This window comes from Cervus elaphus, chromosome 23 (assembly GCF_910594005.1).
Source record: "Cervus elaphus chromosome 23, mCerEla1.1, whole genome shotgun sequence".
Classification (NCBI taxonomy): Eukaryota; Metazoa; Chordata; class Mammalia; order Artiodactyla; family Cervidae; genus Cervus; species Cervus elaphus.
The window spans coordinates 72,498,430-72,523,666 of record NC_057837.1 but is presented as its reverse complement, the minus strand read 5'-3'; the positions used below and the strand labels follow the sequence as shown (position 1 = coordinate 72,523,666).

General features: G+C 44.1%; 2 protein-coding genes across 2 annotated transcripts; one reads left to right on the top strand and one right to left on the bottom strand.

Moving 5' to 3' along the window:
* Window positions 1–43: 43 nt before the first annotated feature.
* YWHAB (tyrosine 3-monooxygenase/tryptophan 5-monooxygenase activation protein beta) lies at window positions 44–22,138 on the bottom strand. Its single transcript, XM_043882906.1, has 6 exons — window positions 22,001–22,138; window positions 6,888–7,190; window positions 4,569–4,692; window positions 3,303–3,466; window positions 2,271–2,366; window positions 44–1,990 (listed from the first exon to the last, which is right to left on the bottom strand). Exons 2-6 carry the CDS (start codon window positions 7,185–7,187, stop codon window positions 1,934–1,936), a joined length of 741 nt encoding a protein of 246 aa, XP_043738841.1. The 5' UTR covers window positions 7,188–7,190; window positions 22,001–22,138; the 3' UTR covers window positions 44–1,933.
* On the top strand, window positions 21,687–25,237 carry LOC122681169 (translation initiation factor IF-2-like). The gene is made up of 2 exons (XM_043882905.1): window positions 21,687–22,692; window positions 23,620–25,237. Exon 1 carries the CDS (start codon window positions 21,725–21,727, stop codon window positions 22,502–22,504), a length of 780 nt encoding a protein of 259 aa, XP_043738840.1. The 5' UTR covers window positions 21,687–21,724; the 3' UTR covers window positions 22,505–22,692; window positions 23,620–25,237.

Below are 25,237 nucleotides of genomic sequence, written 5' to 3'. Positions count from 1 at the left end.
GGTGATGATACGGGGGACACCACACATCAGTGCATCAGCCAACTAACTGATAAAATTTTTATTTCACTTTTGAGTTTTTACACTTTTCCTGATTATTCCGTGTAAGGTGGAAACTAGAACTGTTTAAAAGACATACACAAATCTAGTACATCAATAACCGGGGTTTTTTCTTTTTTGCTATACTATTTTCACAACCACGGGTGTGCTTGCTAGGCAATATAACCATCACAGAAGCAAACGTGAGGCAGAATACTGGTGAGGAAAAACAAAGCAAGAGAGCTACCAGATATACAGACAGGCTCGTTCCACATTCACTACTGCATTTTCAAGCGGCAAGTATTAACTGCACATTTTTGTTCAGCTAGAAAGGAGAGAGGTTTTTTTTTTTTTTTTTTCCTTTTGGTTTGTTTGAAATCAGTGCATGAATGTTTCTTTTCTTATTTCAGCAGATGGACAAACAGATGGGACACTACGGCTACGTGGAATGTTCGGGGAGGAAGGTGGAGACTGAGACTGGTAGGCCGGGCTATTCCTGACTCTCCCCATCGCTGTGTTCATGCAACTTCCCTGACATTTGTCTGTGAACTTGACGGGATGGGTACCCTTGGGAGAGCTGGTGACAGGTGCTAACAAGCATTATCAGGGTTGGCTGCAATATAAAGAGAAACCATGGATATTTAAAAATACTTTTTGGAGTCAGATCTTGGTGTGACTGAAGAGCAACCACCGTGCTGAGAACTGGAAGAAGACAGAGCTGAAACGTGGGAAGCTCTTTTCAACTCTCTGAAGCAAGGCTGGCTCACCAAAGTGCTCACCAACATCCCTCACCCCTCTGTGGGCCCCCTGTCCCTGCCCATCTAGTACTAAATCATGAACAAAAGGCAAAGAGAGAGAATGCACAAAGAAAAAAATGTACGGAAGCAGAAGGACAGAAATTTAGAGAAGACTAAAGTTAACAGTCAAAAAGGACTGTGGGAAAGAATGTTTAGATTTCAAAATTTTAAAGCCCCGAGCTAGGAAGAACCCAAACACTGAGTACTTAACTCCTCAAGTGAAAGACAATCTCTGCAGAACATTATTCTTAAAGGTATTACCCAGGAAACAGATAAGGCCATTCATAAGATACACGGCTTTTTTTTCCCATCTTGAGCTCATGGTTACAGGGAAAACAGATTCCACTACCTAAGCACAAGCTGCCAATCAGCAAACATGCTGCTATATAGGGGAAGGGGCTGGAGTCACAGGTGGTCTATGAGCACTGGACCTTTGCATGCTGTCATAACCCAGTTATCTGCCGCCAGGAATGTTCATTTCTGGCTTCGAGTTTCCATGGAGGAAGACACTGTGGCCATCTGTGGTCACGAACTTTTCAGTGGCAACAAGCCCCAACATACCAAGTGTCTAAAAGCCCTGATCAGAATGGGCAGAATCACTAGAAATTACTGTAAAACTCGAATGCCAAACGAGAGGTGACCCACTCCAAGTCCCAGTGTCACAATAGAATCTATAACTTTCTGTACAACTTTACAATGGAGCTGTATTTCAGGGACAACTGTTTTGAATCAAATTTAACTTTCCAAAAAGTTACACATAATTCAGGTCTATTTTTTTTTCTAGCAGTAAGAGTTCTGCTGAATTACAAAACCCCATAATCACAGTGTTCAGTTTTGTTTTTTTTTTTTAAAAATGAAACACACAGTAATCCTGTCAATGTTAATCAAAATCAAAACTTCAGAATGCCGTGGCATTTATGTGACCAATCTGAATTTTAGATACAAATACCAGCTGTTCATCCCATGGACCATTTTTGCTAGGCTGAGGCTGTGAAAAATTGAAAGTCGACGTACGTTTCTTTTTTTTTTTTTTATCGCACAAAGGGATATATGTGGAGGGTACAGAGTGACACTGAAGAGATCACGAAGCACGGTAGACATTAGTTCTCTCCCTCCCCAGCATCTCCTTCGTCTCCCTGGTTTTCCGACGTCCACAGCTGCAAGAGAAAAACAGAGCTATAAACAAAGTAGGGCTCTTAGGACTTTCTCGGGGAGGTGGCCCATTCTATATCACCTCATCTCAACTGTTTATAATTCTTCTCATATGACTGCAGACAGTGATGGCAAAGGTCCAAACTTCAGCAGGCGTTTATAACCCATTAAACAAATTACACGTCCAGGGCACAAGTCCTGTCCTGAGTCTCGGGCTATGAGGCATAGGACCAGAACAAGCCATGAGCCCCCCCGCGGGAGCAGTCACAGGACGGCAGCACTCACAGTGAGATTGTCCCTCAGCAGCTGCATGATCAGGGTGCTGTCTTTGTAGGACTCTTCATTCAGCGTGTCCAACTCAGCAATCGCCTCATCAAACGCCTGAAACAAAGAGCTTTTAGCTAAGAGGTCACAGCTTCCTTGGAACTAGTTTAGCCCCGTTTTCCTCCTGCTACCAAGTGACTTACCATTTCTCTTCCTGTACAGTATTCTTGGGGAACCTAGGTTATTGTTACCTTGCTTGCTAGTCATGTCAGTAAACATGTGATGCTGGTTTCCAAAGCATCAACCAACCATGACAAAAATTCCTAGGTAAGAACTTTACTGTACCTATCAAGTCAACAAGTATTACTCATTCTAAATGAATTCACATGATATTTGAATTACCAAAGACATTTCTAGTAATCCCTCCTCCTCTTTTTCATTAAGTGGAAAAACAAAAGGTTTAGATACAGGAGATAAATGGAGAACAGAAGTTCACATCACTAAATCCAAACTTCAATTAAGTGATGGAACTCTGAGCATTCATTTCACACAGTTTTTACCAATTAAAAAAATGTTCAAGGACTGTGCATATTGAAACACGACAAAAACACGAAGAAAAGGCAGTTTTCTACCCAAAGAAGACAAGACGTAATTCAGGACACAAAGAAACAGGATCTGACTTCCTTCTCTACACCTCCTGCCATAACCTCCCGCCTCAGTACAAGGACGACACTGTGGAGCAGAGGCCTACAGCCCAGGGCGTGCCGAGAGCAACACACTTCGTCCTCCCTGGACTGTGTACAACCTCCACCCCAAAAGAGAAACCGAACAACTCAAATGCCAATCAGCACGGGGCACTGAGAAGACGTCAAGAAGTAATAGCTCTGTATTGACTCCATCTTTTATGGAGTCAATACAGATGGTTTCTCCTACCCCCAGAAAAATCTTCACAGAAGTCCAAAACAATGAGTTACGTTCAGGTAATTTTAAAACACAAGGTTCTAGAAAGCATGAGCATTTTTACTATCAGAAACCCCAGAAGGTCTTTCTCACCGTTTTTGCCAGGCTGCAAGCCTTTTCAGGAGAGTTTAGAATCTCATAATAAAAGACGGAGAAATTAAGTGCCAGGCCCAGTCGAATGGGGTGTGTAGGCTGCATTTCTTTCTTACTAATTTCAAATGCTTCTTGGTAAGCCTGCTGGGAGTTCGACACAGTGGCTATAAGAAAGAGAAAAAACATGAAAGGGTGGGTCTTTCATAAGGCTGCACTGTACGCCCGATCCACTACCGAATTATTTTGCCAAGCTGGGCTGGAGCAAAGGTGCCGTCAAATGTCTCTACTGCCCACTTAGTAACCCTCTGTTACACATGGACTCTAATCTGAGTACTGTGTGAAATGCTCTGAGGGAAGACAAAGACAATGATGACAAAGTCTACAAAAGCAGTTAGGAAATACAGGAATAACCCTGAACAAGACGGAACATGGAAAGCAATGTGCTCTAATGAAAAGATCGTGGACTTCAGAGTCAAGACGCAAAACTGGAATGAATTCCCAACTCTTAATTGTGTGGTTTGGACTGAGTGAAAACCTCTCTGAGTCCTGGTGTCCTTATCAGAACAAAAGGACAGACTCCCACCAACACTCCTAGAGTTGTGTGAGGAATAAATGAGACACACAAGAGGCACTTAATAAAGCAGAGCCGCCACCACCATTACACTCACACACGTGTATGACAGAAGAAACGCATCTCTCTTTACCATGGCAGCTTTACTCTATCAAACATTTTAAAGTTTCACATCTAAGACAGTTACCAAACAATCCTTAAAATAAAGATCTTTTTAAATGCACTACTGCACCAGACTTTGAATACCCCCATACTTGTCCCTTCGGTGTATCTGTCAACCCCATGACCCTGTTCAGGGGCTTCCCAGGTGGCACTAGTGGTAAAGAACCTGTCTGCTAATTAACATAGGAGACACAAGAGACCCAGGTTCGATCCCTGGGTCAGGAAAATCCCCTGGAGGAGGAAATGGCAACCCACTCTAGTATTCTTGCCTGAAAAATCCCATGGACAGAGAGGCCTGGCAGGCTACATTCCATGGAGTCACAGAGTCAGACATGACAGAGCAACTGAGCTCACTCACACAGGACTCATGACTGTGTATCACTGGTCAGCACATGCTGTGGTTCTTTAAATTCTGACTACAGACCAAGCAAAAACTCAAAATTATTATGAAGATGGTCTTTGCTACTGGTCAAATTCCTCAAAAAAAAAAAAAAAAAAAAGAAGAAAGAAAAGGAAAAAAAAAAGTTACTTACTTTGTTTATTGTCTCCAGATGCCACCTCAGAAAGATATCTAAAATAATCGCCTTTCATTTTCAAGTAGAACACCTTACTTTCTGGCTGTGTAGCATTGGGAATAAGGTATTTATCCAACAGCTCCTAAAAAATGATCCACATTCTGTTAAGAATCTGGAAATATTACTTACAAGATGTTAAAATTATGTTTGAGATTTGAGATACTACCACTTCTAAATAATTGGGGGGAGTGGGGACGTGATTGCAAAATACATGATTTTCATCCAAAGTTTTAAAATAGTTTTTAGCCCAGGTCATAACAGATGCCAGTATCCATTAAAATCCACTTTGACAGTCCAATAAAGGGTTAAAATACAGCCATACAATGGCATGCTACACAGGCATTAAAAATGACGATGTAGAACTACACTGATAATGTGGAAAGGCTCTCCAAAAGAAGTCTGAGTGGGGAGAGAGAAAAACGGGTAATAAATACCAAGTGAATCCTATTTTAATATTAAAATAGATATGTGCACATGCATATAAATACCTAAGGGAAAAATCTAGAAGGATATTTATCAAGATGTTAACAATGGTTCTCTAGGTGGTAGTATTAGAAGTGATTTTTTTATTTTCTTATTTATACTCTTCTGCCTTGTGCTTTAAAAAAAAAAAAAATTCGTATTAATTCTGTAATTAAAAAAAAAAAACACTTTCCACTAGGGAAGAAAAACGGTGATACTAGGGAGAAATTCCAAGAACTAACTTTAGAATCGCTCAGACCTGGGTAAAAATCCCTCCGCTGCTGCTTACCATCTGTATGACCCTGGACAAAGGACCTGATGGCCCTGATCCTGTTTCCTCAGCTACACAAGGGGAAGCCTGACAGCCATCTCCTAGTGCAGTTACGAGGAAAAATGAGCCAATGTTCACAGAGTGCTTAACACGCCGCCTGGCACCAGTAAGCACTCCAAAAGTAGCTAAGACTATTATTAATAATAAATTCCTTTAAACATTTATGCTTACAACAAAAGCAGTTCTGAAGGAGTCCACGCTTCGTATACAGAGCAATATTTTCGAAGAGTTGTTTTAGAATGTGGCATCCTGAAAAACTGGTTAAGAGGCAGTAAGTACCATGCTTTTCTTCACATTCTTTCAGATGCTCGTAAAAGCTGGTCTACCGTTCAGGAATTAGGGAACTTTCTTGCCTTGGGAGTGCATGCCATACTTCATCTGAGTACCAGATGTACCTAACATTCGGGAATTAGCGCACCATTAACAAACCCCCAAATGACCAACAGGCAACAAATTTAGCCACGACACTCTTACACCATGAAGTCTAACAAAAAAAAAAAAAAATTAAACAGCAGCTTGATGCAAAAGCTTAGCAGTAAGGGGGACTGAATCAATCAAAGTGAGAGGATGGGGGGGGGGCGGTAGTCGTTTTAATAATCTGTGCATTCAGACAGGGTGCGACTCCTTATGGGTTAGACATGAGGAGTCCTGCCTGATGGCTAACAAGCTCTGTACTGGTTTTCAAAAGAAAGGTGTCAAGGGCAGTAACTCGGAAAGGCAGCCAGCAGAGGAGGAGGTAGATCCACAAGTGTGAATTCCTTTTCCCTTCAAAGCAGCCCTCAACCATTCATTTTTACCTGATTTCACCTGGAAGAAAAAGAAAGTTCCCAGTGGGCTCAGGACGTGAGGGACAGACAGTGTGATCATGATTTGCTCGAGGGTATGAGGCTCTCCCACCCACCCCCAGGTCATGGCTCAAGGGAACGCAGTGAAGAATCAGTGGTCCAACTTAGGTTCACATGAAACACTGCAGCGCAGAATCCCACCACTTGTGATTTGCCTTTAGAACGTAGGCCCAAACTGATAGACAGGGCTAACTTACAAAAACTACCATCGTGCAGGAGCCGGGGAGCAGCTGAAAGACAGGTCAGCCTTCGGCTCCCCTCTCCCCTACTGGAGAGGGCACCGCCGTCAGACTAACACAGAGAACAGCCTCTCCGTGGTTGCATCTATCGAAAATTCTGCCTCTCTGGCCTCAATTTTTAAAGAAAAGATGGAAGGATGTTGAGCAAACGTTCCCATTTTCCAGAGTTCTTTAGAAGAGAGAGGAAAATATCCCACAAGTGACGAGCAACCTCTGATCAGGTAAGAGCTGAGGGGGGGAAAAAAAACCACATCGTGTCCTTAAAACTTAGTTGCAAATGGTGTGCGGCTTCCCAGTATATTCAGACACCTTTCTCAAGAGCTGTTTGAGAGCTGGCATTTGTTCATGAAATGAACACTATTAGGAGGTGTTCTTTAGAGCAGGAACATGGGCCCCTTACCAGCACGTCGTTGCAGATGTCCTGCAGCTCGGCCTCGATCTTCTCGCGGTACTCTTTGCCCATCTGCTGCTTCTTCTCGTTCCGCTCAGTTTTCTGCTCAATGCTGGAGATGACACGCCAGGACGAACGGCGGGCACCGACCACATTCTTGTAGGCGACCGACAGCAGGTTTCTCTCCTCGTTGGAAAGCTCATGCCCCTGCTCCGTGACCGCCTTCATGGCCGCAGCCATGTCATCGTAGCGCTCGGCCTGCTCGGCGAGCTTGGCTTTCTGTACCAGTTCACTTTTATCCATGGTCATTCCCTAGAACGAGAGGGAGAGAGAAAGTGAACATCAGGCTTCAAGGCCCAGGAGGTGCATATGTGCCAATCTCCTTCCAACCCATCTGGGAGGAAACACAGCTAAATGGGAAATGTCTATTTCCAAAAGCCTCCGGTAATACTGGGCAGAAGCACCCACAGGGTTAGGAACTTTGCTAAAAAGGTGTTTTTACTTTTTAGCCATTTAATCTTCCCAGCAGTCCTACAGGTAGATATGTTCATAACACTCCCTTCCCCCTCCATGAGGTGAAGAAGTGGAGGTTCAGAGAAGCCAACTGCTGTGTCCAGGGCAACACAGCCAGGAAAGCAAGAGGGCCAGAACTCAAACGCACATCTGTCTCTCGAGCGGTTTTCTTCCACTTTCCTAATCCGCCTCCTCAATGCCAGAGATGGCTTAATTCTTTAGAAGCTTACGTTAAACAGACAGCCTTTTCTTCTTTCAAGAGATATCTGGTTTTCACCAAATCTGTTTTTCCCCATACTACAGGGAAAAACACCATGCGATGATTGTTTCAATCAACCTTAAAGCAAAAGATAGGACTTTCAGTGTTATATTTGGCAGTGCCCATCAAGTGGTAGGTACCTTAAACATACGAGCCATTTTTATCCCATCTTCTGCAAAGTGCTAACTTTGGTACTAGGACACACTGTCCACGAGAGCAGATTTGGCTCCACCTTGCACCAGCTCAGCTACTTACAAGAAACATGACCTTGGTCAAATCACTCAGCTTCTGAGAGCTTCCAGTTTTGCTAACTGGAGAGGAAGAACACTGCGAACTCTCAGGGGGCCGCTGTGAGGCGCAAGTGACCTCATCTGTGTGGAGGCGCTGCGGAGAGCCTAGGGCAGCGGCCCCAACCTTTCTGGCACCGGGAACTGATTTCGTGGAAGACAGTTTTTCCACCAACCGGGGATGGGGGTGGGATGGTTTCAAGATGATTCAAGCACATTACACTTATCGTGCACTTTATTTCTAACCTGAGGCCACTGCTGATCTGACAGGAGGTCCCAGTCCATGGCCTGGAGGTCAGGGACCCCTGGTCGAGAGCATTATACACAAATGCCAGGCACTGACTCTACGTGGTACAGACTGCGACAGACCTGGGTGGATTCACCGAGACGCACAGCAACAGAACTGTGAGCCGTAACTGAGTCTGTTTAAAAGTTTTCCTGAAACAGACAAAAATCTTGGTGATTCCAGCTTTTCATTTTCTCAAACCCTCTGTACACCAATCAGTGAATACCTCTTAGAATGATTCACCTCACCTCAGTCAATTCCCAACTATACTAATCACCATTACGGGAATTCCCTGGGGGCCCAGTGGTTAGGACTCTGCTCTCTCATTGCCAAGGGCGTGGATTTGATCCCTGCTTGGGGAACTAAGATCCCGCAAGCCTCAAGCCAAGGCCAAAAAAACAAACAAGGCAAAAATAGCCACCATTAATATAATGCAATAATTTTTGGATAACATGTAGCTAAAAAAAATATTAACCAATAAGAGATAAGTTTTATGTACTGTTGGTTTAAATTTCAATTGTATTCACCTATGCCACAGTGCTAAAATACACTAATATCTTGAGGTGGAAAAAAATAAACTACTACTTATAGTATTTTATAACAGTAGTGGGAATACCAGTATTTTTAAAACAAATGCTTTCATTACTTTATACATCATATCACAATTTAAGACTCTGGTTTTGCCTTCACAGCCATTTCTGTATTTTCAAGAGAGAAATTCTCCAGACAAGACTCTACCACATGAAAATGTCTTATTAGATGAAGGACAATTTTAAGATACACCCTAAATCTAGACAATTTAGAAAGAGTTGGTGCTCCAGTTCAGAACTGTGAGTTTTCTTCCCACCTCTTTTTATCTAAATCATATTAAGAGTTGTGTCCTATGTAAGGCTTGCTGACTCTAATCTTACACTCTAAGGTAAGACTCACCTTGACCTGTCTGACATCTTCACCCACATCACTAGCATGAGCCTACAGCAGAGATAGCAATCCATCTGCTCACCTACATCTCCCAGCAGCCCCTCTGCACTCAGGAGGGGTCATATGGCTCATTCTGTTCAGTAAGGATAAATGACGCTACTTCCAGGTGCTGAAACTGCAAAAAGCCACGCGAGGCTCTCTTGCCTTACAGCAGCCACATCACCTAGATGGTGCTGTCACAGAACTGCAGTCTCTAAGCCCGAGTCCTCGAGAGACTGGGTAGTGCAGTGGACATGCAGGGTGAAAAGGAAATAAACCCTGTTGGCTGAAGCTATTTAGACACCGGGGCTGTTTGTTACGGCAACACAACTTAGTCTACTCTGATACACGTGCATCACAGGTACACTAGCCATCCTCTTAAAATTACATACGTTCTCCATACATCTTTCTTGATCATGACATCTTTCTGATCAGGATACTATCTTCACCATTAGACAACCCTACTGCATGGTCTAAGAGGCAGAGGGAAGCCAACTTTTAACAAATTTTTAGAAATTTTCCAGTCTGTAGACTAATTCAGAGTTAGAAGTTACTTAGTACATAAACAGCACCTGTGCAACTCTACCCAGGAACAATTCTAATCAGTAACAGTCCTGGCCAAAGCCAATTCAAAGTGAAGCCATCCCATGGAGTCATTACAAGAGTAATAGAAAATACAATCAGCACTGCTAAAGGATACTGTGAAACTCTTCAGCCTACTAGGCTCCTCAATCAAGGTCCCCTCATCCCCCACTTCTTCTCTTCCCAAACATTAAAAGTTCAACCATACCTTTCCAAAGAATCCTGACTACTCCCTGAGACCAAACGTACACGCCCTATTTCTCAAAATAAAATGTGGCCTTTCTGGTTTGGAGCTGACTATTTCAGGCTTCTTTGGGATCCCTGCAAGAGCTCTTAGAGATGGAGAACCATCATGATACAGTAAAACTGAATGCATGCCTTAAAAAATGTACCCATCTATTTAAAAATTTCTTACCTACAACCCCTGCCCCCCAACTTCCAACAAACAAAATCCATAGCTAAATGTCTGATGCCTACTGCTTACATAACTTGTGCTTATTATATAACAAGGATTTTGAAGCAGCTAGACCAATTTCAACAGGAAATGGGTTACACAACACCCAGCAGTTTGGAGGAAGGCAGCAGACAAGGGAGAAATGAAATTGTTCCTATTTCTACATCCTAATAAACCTCCTATCCATCATCTTTCCCTAGTCCCACTGCTTTCAGTCTTTCATTTTCTTTAACCCCCTTCATATCCACTATCAGATCCATTTTAAACCTCTGATCAAGTCACTCTCTGCTCAAAATTCTTTAAAGTTCCCAACTACTGCCAGTAAAGTCAGACGTCCTCCCTTGTCAGTGTAGGCTTTCCAAGCCATCTTCCCAGACTTTTGCCCAAAGAGGCCTTCTACACAGTAGGTGCTTCTGTCAGAATGGTTTTCTTCCACGTGCTTTTTGGTCTTTGCTCATCCAGCACTCCCTCTACCTGGAACAGCCTTTCTCATTTATTCTGCATTTAAAAATCTTCAGAGCATGGCTCAAATGACACCCCCTCCATGAAACCTTTCTTAAGCTGCTTAACCTAAGCTGTCTAATAAGACTGCCCAGGCCACATGTTAAAATTTTACTGTTTCGGATATATGGAGTTAATTTTTTAAAATTACTAAAATTAATTTCATCTTTTCCCCTCACATTTTAAAGGTAGCTACCAGATAACTTTAAACTACATGGGACTCACATTCTATGTCTACTGGACAGCACTGCTCTAAGCTGAAAAGAGTTTCACAAAGCATTTCATCTACACTTCTCTTTAATGTCTTATCACGTTTCCTCAGTACTAAAATTATTTGTCTACATCCCTTAAGTCCCCTCCCACACTACAAACCCCTTTAGGGCACATCCCCCGCAGCACCTTGCAGAGAATCAGCATGAACAAATTTTCACTGAATGAACGAACAGATCCTAAAATGGCAAATCTGGTCGAGTTCTGTCTCTTCTCAAATAATTCAAATCACCTATTCTTCCTAAGCACATTAGATCCTCATTACATCCGTACCTCTCTCCATGTACTTTTTTTTTTTTTTCCTCCATGTACTTCTGATTCCAAAACTCCCCTCAGTCATGCCCGGATTCTTACTCAAGAACTTCTGATGACTCTCTTCTGGCTACTCCATCCAACTGAAATTCTTGTCTGGCTTGCAAAGTCCTTCATAATTTGGATCCTCTGTACCTGTTTCTCATCCACTATTCTCCAACACGTACCCTTCTCCCAGGCTGAGCATCACCAGATACCCTTAAATGTTGGGCTTAAACATGTCTGAAGTTACTTCTGTAGTTCCCTATTTACTTCCTGCCGAGGCAAACGCTATCCATCCATGTAGGGCTAGAAAGCCTTCCCTGACTACCCTAGTCCCCCTGATCTACCCGAACTACGAATTCAAATACACTGTAGCCTCCTACACAGTCCACGCTTCTCTAGGCCTCCGTTCTCTATGTTCTACGGTCCAGGTGATGAGTGGTGGACCATGTACAGCGTGTCACATGTATGTCTTCCGAAGGAAAGCTTCACGTTTCTTTCTCATCTAATGCCTAAAACTCTGCCAAGTACAAAACTAATACTCAACTAAGTATCTGTGAATTTTTTCAGCAAGTCATTACTGACAGGCTACTTGTACGTGGTGTGAAGAGAGGCCTCTGTGTGAGAGCAGGGGCTTCCACATGGCCTTGTCAGTTCAGTCTCTCAGTCGTGTCCGACTCTGCGACCCCATGGACTGTGGCACACCAGGCTTCCCTGGCCATCACCAACTCCTGGAGCTTGCTCAAACTCATGTCCATCGAATCGGTGATGCCATCCAACCATCTCCTTTTCTGTCATCCCCTTCTCCTGCCTTCAATCTTTCCCAGCATTAGCGTCTTTTCCAATAAGTCTGTTCTTCACATCAGGTGGCCAAAGTACCGGAGCTTCAGCATCAGTCTTTCCAATGAATATTCAGGACTGATTTCCTTTAGGACTGACTAGGTTTGATCTCCTTGCTGTTCAAGGGACTCTCAAGAATCTTCTCCAACACCAAAGTTCAGTTCAGTTCAGCTGCTCAGTCAGGTCCGACTCTTTGCGACCCCATGACCCACGGCACACCAGGCCTCCCTGTCCATCACCAACTCCCAGAGTGTACCCAAACCCATGTCCATTGAGTCGATGATGCCATCCAACCATCTCATCCTCTGTCGTCCCCTTCGCCTCCTGCCCTCAATCTTTCCCAGTATCAGGGTCTTTTCCAATGAGTCAGCTCTTCGCATCAGGTGGCCAAAGTATTGGAGTTTCAGCGTCAGCATCAGTCCTTCCAATGAACACTCAGGACTGATCTCCTTTAGGATGGACTGGTTGGATCTCCTCACTGTCCAAGGGACTCTCAAGAGTCTTCTCCAACCCCACAGTTCAAAAGCATCAATTCTTCTGCACCCAGCTTTCTTCATGGTCCAATTCTCACATCCATACATGACTACTGGAAAAACCGTAACTGCCTAGATGGACCTTTGTCGGCAAAGTAATGTCTCTGCTTTTTAATATGCTGTCTAGGTTGGTCATAGCTTTTCTTCCAAGGAGCAAGCATCTTTTAACTTCACGGCTGCAATCACCATCTGCAGTGATTTTGAAGCCCAAGAAAATAAAGTCAGCCACTGTTTCCACATCTATTTGCCATGAAGTGATGGGATCGGATGCCATGATCTTAGTTTTTTTAATTTGAGTTTTAAGCCAGCCTTTTCACTTTCCTCTTCCACTTTGATCAAGAGACTCTAGTTTCTCTTCGCTTTCTGCCTTAAGGGTGGTGTCATTTGCATATCTGAGGTTATTGATATTTCTCCCAGCAATCTTGATTCCAGCTTGTGTTTCATCCAGCCCAGCGTTTCACATGATGCACTCTGCATATAAGTTAGATAAGCAGGGTGACAATACATATCCTGGATGGACTCCTTTCTCAACTTGGAACCAGTCCACTGATCCATGTCCAGTTCTTTTTTTTCTTTAAGTCTTTATTGAATTTGCCACAATGTTGCTTCTGTTCCATATCTTGGTTTTCTGCCCAGGAGGTATGTGGGATCTTAGCTCCCTGACCAGGGATCGAACACTCACCCCCTGCATGGGGAGATGAAGTCTTAACCACTGGACCACCAGGGAAGTCCCCATGTCCAGTTCTAACTGTTACTTCTTGACCAGCATACAGATTTCTCAGGAGGCAGGACATGTTGGTTAGTATTCCCATCTCTTGAAGAATTTTACAGTTTGCTATGATCCGCACAGTCAATAAAACAGAAGTAGGTGTTCTTCTGGAACTCTCATGTCTTTTCTATGATCCAACAGATGTTGGCAATTTGACCTCTGGTTCCCCTGCCTTTTCTAAATCCAGCGTGAGTATCTGGGAGCTCTCGGTTCATGTACTGTTGAAGCCTGGCTTGGAGAATTTTGAGCATAACTTCTGCTGGCGTGTGAAATGAGTGCAATTGTGTGGTAGTTTGAACATTCTTTAGCACTGCCTTTCTTTGGGACTGGAATGAAAACTGGCCTTTTCCAGTCCTGTGTCCACTGCTGAGTTTTCCAAATTTGCCAGCACACTGAGTGCAGCACTTTTCACAGCATTATCTTTTAGGATTTGAAACAGCTCAGCTAGAATTCCATCACCTCCACTAACTTTGTTCATAGTGATGCTTCCTAAGGCACATTTGACTTTGCATTCCAGGATGTCTGGCTCTAGGTGAGTGATCACACCACTGTGGTTATCTGGGTTATTAAGATCTTTTTTATACAGTTCTTCTGTGTATTCCTGCCCCCTCTTCTTAATATCTTCTGCTTCTGTCAGGTTCATACCATTTCTGTCCCTTATTGTGCCCATCTCTGCATGAAATGTACACAGCCTTGTCAGCTTGGTCAAACTCAGTCTTTCAATTTCTGAACTGTTGCCCTAACAGCAGCTTCCTAGGGGCAGAACAGCTACACCCGTGAAAAAGACAGACGAGGAATTAAATAATAAATGTGGAAATCTTTTTTAAAAAAGTACACAGGGCAAAACAAATTGGAAGTAGTGTGATTCCTCTAATAGTATCGACACATCACTGTTAGCCCACAAATGTGAGCCTGAAATTTAAAAAAAGAAAAATAAAGGAGCCATGAGAAGGAAAAGAAAGTCTAGATTAATCTTGTACAGGAAGAGAGTATGTTATAAGGTTCACATTCCTAGATAAGACTCCACCCTTCAATGTCCTGAAAAATGGGACACACTTGTTAACTGTAACACTTTCATTCATTAGTTCCTAATTTCCTTAGGAGGTACCAGTGAAAGTGAAGTGAATTCCCTCAGTCCTGTCTGACTCTTTGTGACCCCATGGACTGTAGCCCACCAGGCTCCTCCATCCACGGAATTTTCTAGGCAAGCACTGGAGTGGGTTGCCATTTCCTGCAAGAAGATGGCAGGAAAGAAGATCCAGGGGATCTTCCGGACCCAGGGATCAAACCCGGGTCTCACGCATTGCAGGCAGATGCCCTACCATCAGAGCCGCCAGGGAATCCCAGGTGCAAGCAGTCATGGTTTATGTATCAGGACCTACCAATCCCCTGGTGAGACTTTTGAATCAAGGACCCACCAAGGAAAACACTGGCAAGAGAGCCTTCATTTGCTCCTAAAAAGCCTTAAAAGACCAGTCTCCTCATCAGGCCTGCCTGGCACTAAAGCAGAGTCAAGACACCAGAGTGGACAGAGGAAGCCGCTGACACATGTCAGAGCAGAGGCCTCAAGCACAGGTGTCCCCATCTCTTCTCAGCCACTGCAGGCAGCACTTTAGAGGACTGGGGGGCACTGGCTGATTAAACCAGTAACTGCTTAGTGAAGAAGGGGAAACTGTCTTAAGTAGCCAACAGGGGAATGGCTAAAAAGACATAGTTGATAAAAGATTACATGGCCAGCAAAAGAAGGGATTTCATGTCATAGATTTGTTAAAGAGGTATAATGGGGGGGGGGGGGGGGGCAGGGGTGGAGTTTACAATAGTCTTCCATTTTGTAAAATGTCCCCTAAAGAATATTATGAAGAATCATTCTAAAGGTGCCCGTGAAACAAGAGGATTTCCCTCAAATAAACGAAATCCTAAATAGACAGTAAATGCTGAAACAAAAGTATAAATGAATCAACTAGCCCCTCTATTTGGATTCTTTGCCTAAGGGACTTTTTTTTTTTTAAAGCATGGGTCAGAATCCTGAGAAGTCATCTTCCAGTGGCCAGAAGGAGACATCCAAGAAAGGAAAAAAATGAAAAATGACTATCCATTGCTAATATTAAAAAAAAAAGCACTGCAAAGGACCTTATGGAATGTGGGTTTTAGAAGTATTAGCTTTCAGTTATGTTTTGTTTTCAAGGAAAAAAAAATGCTCAATTCTGAAACTGAGGTTTTGAGTTTAGCAATTTGCTAGAAATTTAAAATGAGGATTCCATTATCAGGTGTCAGGATTACCGAGGGATTCCCTGATGGCTCAGCTGGTAAAGAATCCGCTTGCAATGTGGGAGACCTGCGTTTGATCCTTGGGTTGGAAAGATCCCCTAGAGAAGAGAAAGGCTACCCACTCCACTATTCTGGCCTGGAGAGTAGGACGTGACTGAGCGACTTTCACTTCACAGGATTACCGAAGTTCCAGCATGAAACCCATGTGAGTGGGATCTGTTTCTAGGGAAGCCCTACACACAACAAATCTGGGCTTCTAAAGAGAAATCAGGTGATTTTAAAACTAATATCTCTGAATCTCAGTTTCCTCACATGTTAAAAGGAAACATTAATAGCTATCAAAAAAGATCATGTACATAAAAATGCCTAGACAGTGCTGGCCAAAGTGAAGGCTCATAAACAGGCCTATACTCTTACTCTGAAGTTACTTCTCAAAAATATAATGTACATAATTTAGTATGTGTTGCAACCAGGTAGAATTTCAGGGAGGAGGTTTAGTTTTAAAGAGGCTAGGTCCTTCCTGGTTTTATGGGCTGGAGGGGTTCTGGGAGAAAAAGGGGGCTCTAGGCTGAGACAAGAAACACAGATGTACGAATAAAATGCATTTTTGTTTCTAGATGCAAAAGAAATCACAGGCCAAAGTACACAAGGAAATGAGAAAAGGTAGGATCTGGAGATTCTAGCATCACCGACTCAAAGGACAAAAATCTATGCTAGAAGGGTCCATGGGGTACGGACCTGACAGTAAATTCTGACTAGCATTCACTGATATACCATCCCAGACACAGCATCCATAGCACCATCAAGTCAAAGTCAGTTCTGGAGTCACTCTGAAGGAGAAACAGATGCCAGGCTAATGTGGGAGGGACTGAGAGCGCCAGTGGGACCAGGTGTTTGGTGGGTGTTACTCAAAAAAAATTGAAGTACTCCTGGCTCTTAAAGAATTTTAACTAGTCACTGAAAAACACCCGCTCTAAAAACAGGTCTGTGTGCCATTCTACACACAAAATTCTGAGTCCTGTAATAAATTTAATTCCATTCACATGCTTACAGGCTCTTTGTTAGAAAATGAAACACAGCATGTCTAAAATACAAAGGCAGTAGCTCTGATATCCAGCCAACACTGAACTGTGGAGGGAAATATCACTTCTATTTCAAAATCTGTTCCTTCTTTCATATCAGTTGTTGAATATCACTGTTAATTATGTCCAGTTAGCCAAAATCAAACTTAAAACAACCAAGGTGTCATACCCAAGGTCATACAATGTGAATCAATAGCAGACAGGACGATAAACTGATCTCTTGGCTTGAAGTGATCGATAAGATAGGACAAAATTTTTTTAACATGCTAATTCTGATTCAGAAAGATAACCAATTGGTCAACCATGTGAATAGGGTTGAAAGGCTTTGGGCCCACCAACACAATAGAACAACACAGTCCAATTTACCAGTTCTACACACCAACTCCACAGGCTACCTGACCCCTGTGAAGTCCGTTTTCTCATGCATAAAATAGGCAAATCTACCTTAGAGGGTTCTTGTAAGGGGTACATTAGTTCACAACGCAAAACATTTAGCATAGTCTCCGTAAGCACTAAAACGGCAGCCACAGTGTATTTCACACAGAAGTCAACGAAAGGTCAGCCGGTGAAGGGACACTTACCTATACACCTTATTTCTTTTCAATCCATATGGCTTTCTTTAAGACTTTGAAGAGGAAGGTACATGTTAAGTTACCCATGCCTACTTCTAAGACAGCATTTATCAGAATCTAGAGCAATGTCTTTGTTGGCTCCCACACTAGACCATGAGCTTAAGGTGGGAATCCAGACTTCCATCTCTGGGCACCCAACATGTGCATGATGCCTGGCACGATGCATGTGAAACTATCTGACCAACTGATGCAGTTTTTTGAAGAAGTGAGCAAGGCTGCTATTTCCGATGTGGAGAGAGGTAAGCAGACCACATCTGGCCTAGAAAATACAGAGTACATTTATACGCTGTCTTAGAGTGCTCTTTGAAAAGAACCATCTCAGCTCCAACCAGGAGACCACAGTACATTTTCTGACCAATCATTTCTCAGGTACCCCTTGTTCTATTTATAGGTTCAAACTGAGTTCCAAAAGCCCTTTGATTCCTCTCTTCAGAAGTCCAAACGATTAGCTATACCACACCAGCTTATTAGTAAATAATAACAAAATATCCCTCGTTTATGGTCTGCCTCAATGTGCAAAACAGGAGGTTGTATCAACTCCATTCATCTTAAATATCCTAAGGGGTAGGCATCACCATCCCAGTAACCTGTCCAGGGTTCCACAGGTGTACTTGGCACATGCTCTCTCCTCCGCGTAGCACCATCTCCTAAAAATCAGTGATGATTCGGAATGATTACTGAAGGAAAAGAGAGAAAGAACACTTTTTCAAAGAACCACACAAAATTATCAGTGAGGTTTGTTTGAGAACTGGCCATAATTTATCTAGCTTTAAAAATCAAAATCAAATTAGCAGTTCAGACAGTATATGCCAAAAACTCATCAGACTGTCAAACAAGCTTTAAGGTGAGGTTTCTGGGCAACCAGTAACAAGTGGCAAGGACTCATTTCAACGTTATTGTCTCCTCCAATCTCTGCTCAGGTCAAGGCCATTCAGAAATAACTTTTATTGTTGGGTCTCTTAGGGAAAACAATAAAATAAACTAACCAGTACAGGAAAAAACTTACATAATAGAGGGCTGGCCAGATTATTAAAAAAGTCACCTTACTAACCTACAGTCTGCTAGAAACGCCTTCATCTTGAGGCCGTCAATCAATTTCATTTCATTGTAACAGAAACACATAATTATGCTTACGTTAGAATACCTTTTAGCAGAGAAAGCAGAATGGTTGACTTTCAACATGCACGGGACAAAGCAGAAAGTACTTTCGTCCATTTTCCCCCCAAGTAGTCGCTTCAAAAGAATTCCCTCAGAATCCAGCTCTGTCAGTTTCTCCATCATTACACAGAAGACTAGAATCTATTCGTGGGGAGACCAAGATGGTTCTAAAACTCAGAAATTGCTATTATACAACCAATATCTTGCCTCTAGTGTGAACTGTCACCTCTCCCTAGAAAAACAAAGGAACCTAGGAACTTAAATTCCAAGTAAAGTTTAGTTCATTCGCTAAGGTACCCTCATTTAAAGGAAAATGGCTTAGTTTGCTGCCACTGAAAGAGTAGGCAGCACAAAAGGCTGTTCTAATTTAGAATTCTTTCTCTACTTATGGAAATATATTAATAGATATTTGGTCCTGACCAAATTCTATTAGAACCACCTAGGATTGGATAAATCAGTGTGCCATAAAGTAATTGATGAATTTTCTCTCTAGTATAAAGCAAATACTAGAAAAACTGGATTTTTCTCAAGGTTCCTTCCTAGAGCACATCAGCAGTATCTTCCCTGCATTCCACAATGAACATGCTCCCCCTCCCCCCGCAATAAACTATATTCCCAAAAGTAGCTTAAATTCTTGTCCAAACACATTTACTTGAATAAGATGCATGTAAAGAAAAATCAACTACTACATGGTGTTCACACGAAAGATATACATGTGCTGTTTCTACCACAAGTACAAATCTATCATTAGAGTCAGACTGCCTGGGTTTGATGCCTGGCTCTGGCATTTACCCAGTGCTGCATGTGTGTATGCCTCCAGGAAAATTATTTAACTTCTCTGGGCCTCAGGTTCCTCAACTGTAAAATGGGGCTAGCAGTACTTACCTGTCATAGATTGTTATGAAGACTTATTTAAGACGTGTAGAGTGCTTAGAACAAACTTCGGCACATATAAATAGCAGCTATTATTATTATTACAGCTTGACACTACCTCATCAGTTGATGAATAAACATTGGATGGACTCTCTATGCACTATAGCACATATGCATGTGTCTTATCTACATATACGTATACTCATGAATATAGTCAAATAACATTTATTAAACATCAGGTATATTTCACACCCTTATTTTAACTACTGAGTTTGTCACAATAATAGATCAAAGACTATTACCATTTGCACTGACCAATGAGAAAATGGACTCAGAAAGACTGAAGATGCTCCACAAATCCAGTTCCATAATAAGGTACCTTTTTTTTTTTTTTTGAAAGCAACATGTATACAAAGTAGCATTGGGTCTCATCAGAATGCAACCAAGGGGGGAAAAGCCCTTAACAGTGAACTCTGTGATTAAAACAAAAAAGCTTACATTTAACAGTTTACAGTTTGTAAAAAGGTTTCTTGACAAGCCTGGAGATAGAGAAACCAGGAACCAGAGATTAAGCAGAATACTGAAGATCACACAACTAGAAAACGCTGCAAGGAAGGGTGGAATCGAATTTATCTGACTCCAAGTCCAGTGCTCTTTCTGCTTCCACATCCACAGCCAAAGGGTAAAATACACTTTTTGTAGTGGCCCAAATCTCTGGAGACTCTGCCTCAAGAACAAGCATTATGGGAATGTGCTCAGCCTGGTTCTCTGGAGGCTGCCTCCCCGATCTATAGAGCTCTGATTCTAAAATGGCTCCAACCTAACACAAGCACTGCCTGATGGGAAATGTACAGAAGATTATAGGGTAGGAGCCATACTCCTGGGACTGACAGGCCATAAATATTTGCTACTGATGAATGAGGATATTCAACTTGGAAACCAGGTGTGTGGTCTAGGCCAAATCATCTCCTTTCTCTGAAGGATTTTATCTGTAAGACAGGTGAAGGGTTTCTTATCTCACTGAAAGGAGATAATATGGAAATAGTTCAGCAGTTGCTACTGGATTATTAGCCTTCCACCATGAAGATCACCTGTAAAATTCTAACTTGGGTCCAGTACAATGACAGGTTTCATGCTCACCATGTGTGCTAAGGACACAGATCCTAAAAATATGAGGGCTCAGGCAACTGACGCATTCCTAAATAAGAAATGGGGTGCCCTGGAAGCAGTCAAGAAGAAAATGACCAAGAATCAAGAACACATATTATTACATAAATACCTAACATGAAAAGGCAAAAAGCAGAGAACCCATGTGTCTAGTTCTGTAAGCTGTGTCTGTGTGTGGTTTTATATGAATAATTGAGATAGAGTGAGAAATGCAGACTATTTTTCATATTCTTCCAAGTGCCTCATCTTTCTGTTTTGGCTCCTGTGGCCGCCTGATGTTCTATGTTCATAATAGCATCTTGCCAAATCCTGTCTCCCACACAGGGCAAGTAAAATCAGAACCTGATGCGATCTAGCCTTACTAAAAGGAAAAACAGTGATAGCAAGGACAAGAGACAAAAATTTTTACAGAAAGGTTGGCAAACTGTCTTACCAATACTGCCACCTTTGAAAACCCCATTACACGCAGAGTTCTCCATTTGCAATAGACAAAGATGCACTCATTTTGTGCAGAAAAGGGTCCTAATCACTCCCACCCCTTCGCCACCACCAGGGAGGCCACCAGGCAAATTTCAGTCCTAAAAACGTGCTAACACACAGTATAGGGGAATTTGGGGCGAGGACACAATGACTCTGGCATTAAATGAGGTAAATGCCGTCGGGAAAATATTCCGATTCTCAACCTCAGACATTATTTTATTTTTTTCCTGGGGATCCGGCCTGACTCAGTAACCAGTTCCAACAAATGCATTTTCTTGATACAAATCTCAACCCTGTGCCTCCTAGGGAATCTCGGGTCCTGCCAGGCTCCCAAACCAGCGAATGATGATGAAATGGCTTTACTGCAAAGTGGGAGGGGGGTTTTCCCTTTGCTCTCTCCCAAGGTTAAACCCGTTACCCAACCCGTGGGGGTAACGAACAGAGGAATTGGGCCTGAGAGCTCGCCTGCATTTGGTTACATTTTCATTTTTGAAAACCGGAAAGCGAGGAGCGAGGGTGACAGAGCTGAAAGGGTCGGATCTGGCAGCTCAAGGTGCAGGGAGAGGTCGCGCGGAGATCGAAGCTGGGTCGTGAGAAAGAGTCGGGAGTACGCGGCTCCTCGTCCCTTCCCGCCCGGTATGGGGAGCCGCACCCCGCCCGCCGGGCAGGGCCGCGGGCGGCGAGGGCGGCCCGGGCCTCTCCCAGAACGATGGGCCCGGCCCCGGAAACAGGGAGGGGCCGCGGTGAGGCCGAGCCCGCGCCGCGGGCGGCCTCGCGGGGCCGAGAAGGCCGCGCGCCGCCGCCCCCGGAGCCCACCCGGGAGGTCGCCCTCGCCGCCGCCGCTGCCGCCAGTGATGGGGGAGCTGTGGGCTCGGGCCCCTGGGGGCCTCGGGCGGACCCCGCGCCGCACTCACCGTGGGAGGACTGCAGGGAGCAGAGAACCTTGCGAGCGGAGCTCCGGGCGCGGTGACCACTTCCTTCCCAAGCCCACTCCTCCGGCGGCGGCGGCGGCTGCAGAGGCGGCGGCGGCGGCAGCTACCCCGGCTCCGGAATCGGCGGCTGCGGCGGCTCCACTTCCGCTCCGGTCACCACTTCCGCTCCGGCTCGAGCCCCGCCCCTGCGCCGCCTCCTCATTGGGCGAGCGGGGCACGGGGTCGCCCCGGCCGCCAGAGAGGGGCGCCGCCCGAGGGAGGAGGGAGGAGAGCGGAGGGCAGGGGTGCCGCGGCCGGGGCGGGGCGGGGCGGGGGTCTGGCCCCGGAGCGCGGAGGAGGCTGTCGTGGGGGGGACGGAAATGGGGGCGGGGAGCGGAAGAAGGAGGTGGGCGGAGTGCAGGCGGGGCTGAGAGGGCTCTAGAAAGGGGCTGTGTGGAAACTGGGGGGACTGGGCGAGGCTTGGGGCTGGGCGGGCCTGAGGCTTAGGCTCGGAGCTCGCCGGGGCCAGGCCCAGTGTCCGAGGTTGGTTCCCACCTCTCCCAAAAAGGAGTCGTTACGGAGTCGGAGGTGCAAGTCAGCCCCCTATTGCTGCGTGCTCTGGAAATACTCGATTTAGAGGGCTGCAATTGCTCGTCCATAGAGCTTTGCTTTAGTTTTCCCTTCAGTTCTTCAAGGTACGTCATTTTGTGGACTGAGGAAACCGGGAATCAGACTGGCGATGGTCTTTTTTTTTTTTTTTTGAAGCCTGTGTCTGTACTCTCTTAATCGAATACCCTCTGCAAGTGAAAAGTGAAAGTCGCTCAGTCGTGTCCCCATTGACTCTTTGCGACCCCATAGACTATACAGCCCATGGAATTCTCCAGGCCAGAATACTGGAGTGGGTAGCCTTTCCCTTCTCCAGGGGATGTTCCTTACCCAGGGGATGTTCCTTACCCAGGAATCGAACCAGGGGCTTGTGTATAGCAGGCAGATTCTTTACCAACTGAGCTTTCAGGGATTCCCCAAAACTCTCTACTCAAGATCTTAAAGGAAGTTTAAAGAAAGGAACCAGACCTTCTCTGCCCCCTACTCGCCATGACTGCTCTCACCATTTATCAACATTAAGCTCTTCCCAAGGCAATTCTTCAAAATGCCTCACCTCTACTCCCCCCGCCCCCACCCCCGTCATTCATTCTTTGAGCAATACTTAATAAGCAGGCTTTATGTTTAATGTTGGAAACAAAGCAAGAACAAGGCAGACGGGGCCCTGCTGTTTTGGAGTTTACAGGCTGGTAGGAGACAGAACCGGAGAAGGCAATGGCGCCCCACTCCAGTACTCTTGCCTGGAGAATCCCAGGGACCGCGGAGCCTGGTGGGCTGCCGTCTATGGGATCCACAGAGTCGGACACGACTGAAGCGACTTAGCAGCCGCAGCAGGAGACAGAACTAAGTAAATGGTCCTTGTCATTTCTCCTTTACCTTTACTTAGGTTACTTAGAAGATCAACTTCTAATGCATCATCCTTCCCTCAGACCTGCTCCTATCGACTACCAAAGTGATTGTTGAAAAACCCCGTTCTAATTGGTGTCTCTTCTTTCTTAATGCCTTCGGTGATCACTCAGACCTTGAAGACAATCGATAAGCTCCTTGAATGTGACAGTCAAGGTTCTCCAGAAGCTGCCCTCATCTTTCAGCTTCTCCTTGCTGTTTCTTCCCCATCTCAAATCCCCAGTTCCTGATCCTCTCATTGTGCCAGTTTCAGTCTTTTTAAACCATTGGTGTTAGTAGCCAAAATTTTTTAAAGATTGAGAGATTTCTGTGTGAAGGAAAATCTGCATCGCTGCCTTTGTCTGGCAACCCTGTGTCCACATTTCTGTGTGGCAACAATTGGCTGACACCCAAGAATGACTGTCCTTGGTTTAGATCAGGCTTGGACTTGCCCAAGTGCCAAGGTACCCACCTGACCTGAGACTGCTTTCATCATTTACAATGTCTGTCCTACAGGCATCTGTGCCAGCGCCGCCTTACTATACCCCCTTTTAACTTGAGCAAGATTGAAAGTGTTGTGTAATATACACGGCATGGACTTGACATCAAAACCACAGGATTTGGACCCTGGAAAAGTTTCCCAAGTGCAAAACTTCCCCATGAGAATCCATCTTTGGCAAACCAAAGATCCATAGTCCAGAGACTGCTCAGATTGAAATAAACCTTCCTGTGATATGACCTTAGGTCCCCATCCAGTAAATACCCTAGAGGGTTGGAGGGCTCATGTTAATCACACTGCAAATGATATCATCAGTGCATTGAGGGAACAGAAGTGCCCTTTGCCAGGCATCCCTGGGTGCCTGCTAACAGGCTGCAGGATTAGTTACTTTCTTTACCTCTGCATTGCCAGCCAGGGGTCAGCAAACCACAACTATTAACTAACAAAGAAGCAAGGAGATATTAAAATACAATGTGGCAGATGCAGCCAAAGAAATGTATATGCCCAGGGCATTATGGGAGCCTAAGGGAAAGGCACCTAACCCGTCTTGAGATAACGGTGAGAAAGCAGGAAAGAATTTCTCAAAAAGGTCATACTGGAGCCCTAAATTTCATAATGAATTTTTTTTTAATTAATAGGCTTTATTTTTTAAGAATGGTTTTAGGTTTACAGAAAAATAAACTAGATAGTACAGAGAGTTCCCATTTATCCAATATCTCCCCATCACAGTTTCTCCTGTTATTAACATCCTGCATCGTTATGGTACACTAGTTACAACTGATGAGCAAATATTGATACATTTTAAGCTAAAGTCCATAGTTTGCATTAGGATTCATTCCTTCTACTGTACAGTTGTAAAGATTTTGACAAATGGATAATGTCAGGTATCTACCATTACAATATACAACAGTTTCACTGTTTCAATATGTTGTTTTTAGAACGCCCCATTCTTCACCTATTCAGCTCTCACCTTCTCCCCTCCCCTCAACCCTTGGCAGTGACTTCTCTTTTAGTTTTGCGTTTTCCAGATGTCATGTAGTTAGAATCATACAGTCTGTAGCCTTCACTAACTGCATTCTTGCACGAAGCATTATGATTTTAAGATTCCTCTATGTCTTTTTATGGCTTGATAGCTTGTTTTTTATGACTGAATAATATTCTGTTGTGTGAATGTAGCCCAGTTTGTCCACTCACCTGTCACGATGGGTTGACTCAAGTTCTCCAAAAACATAATGCTGAAGTCCTAATCTCTG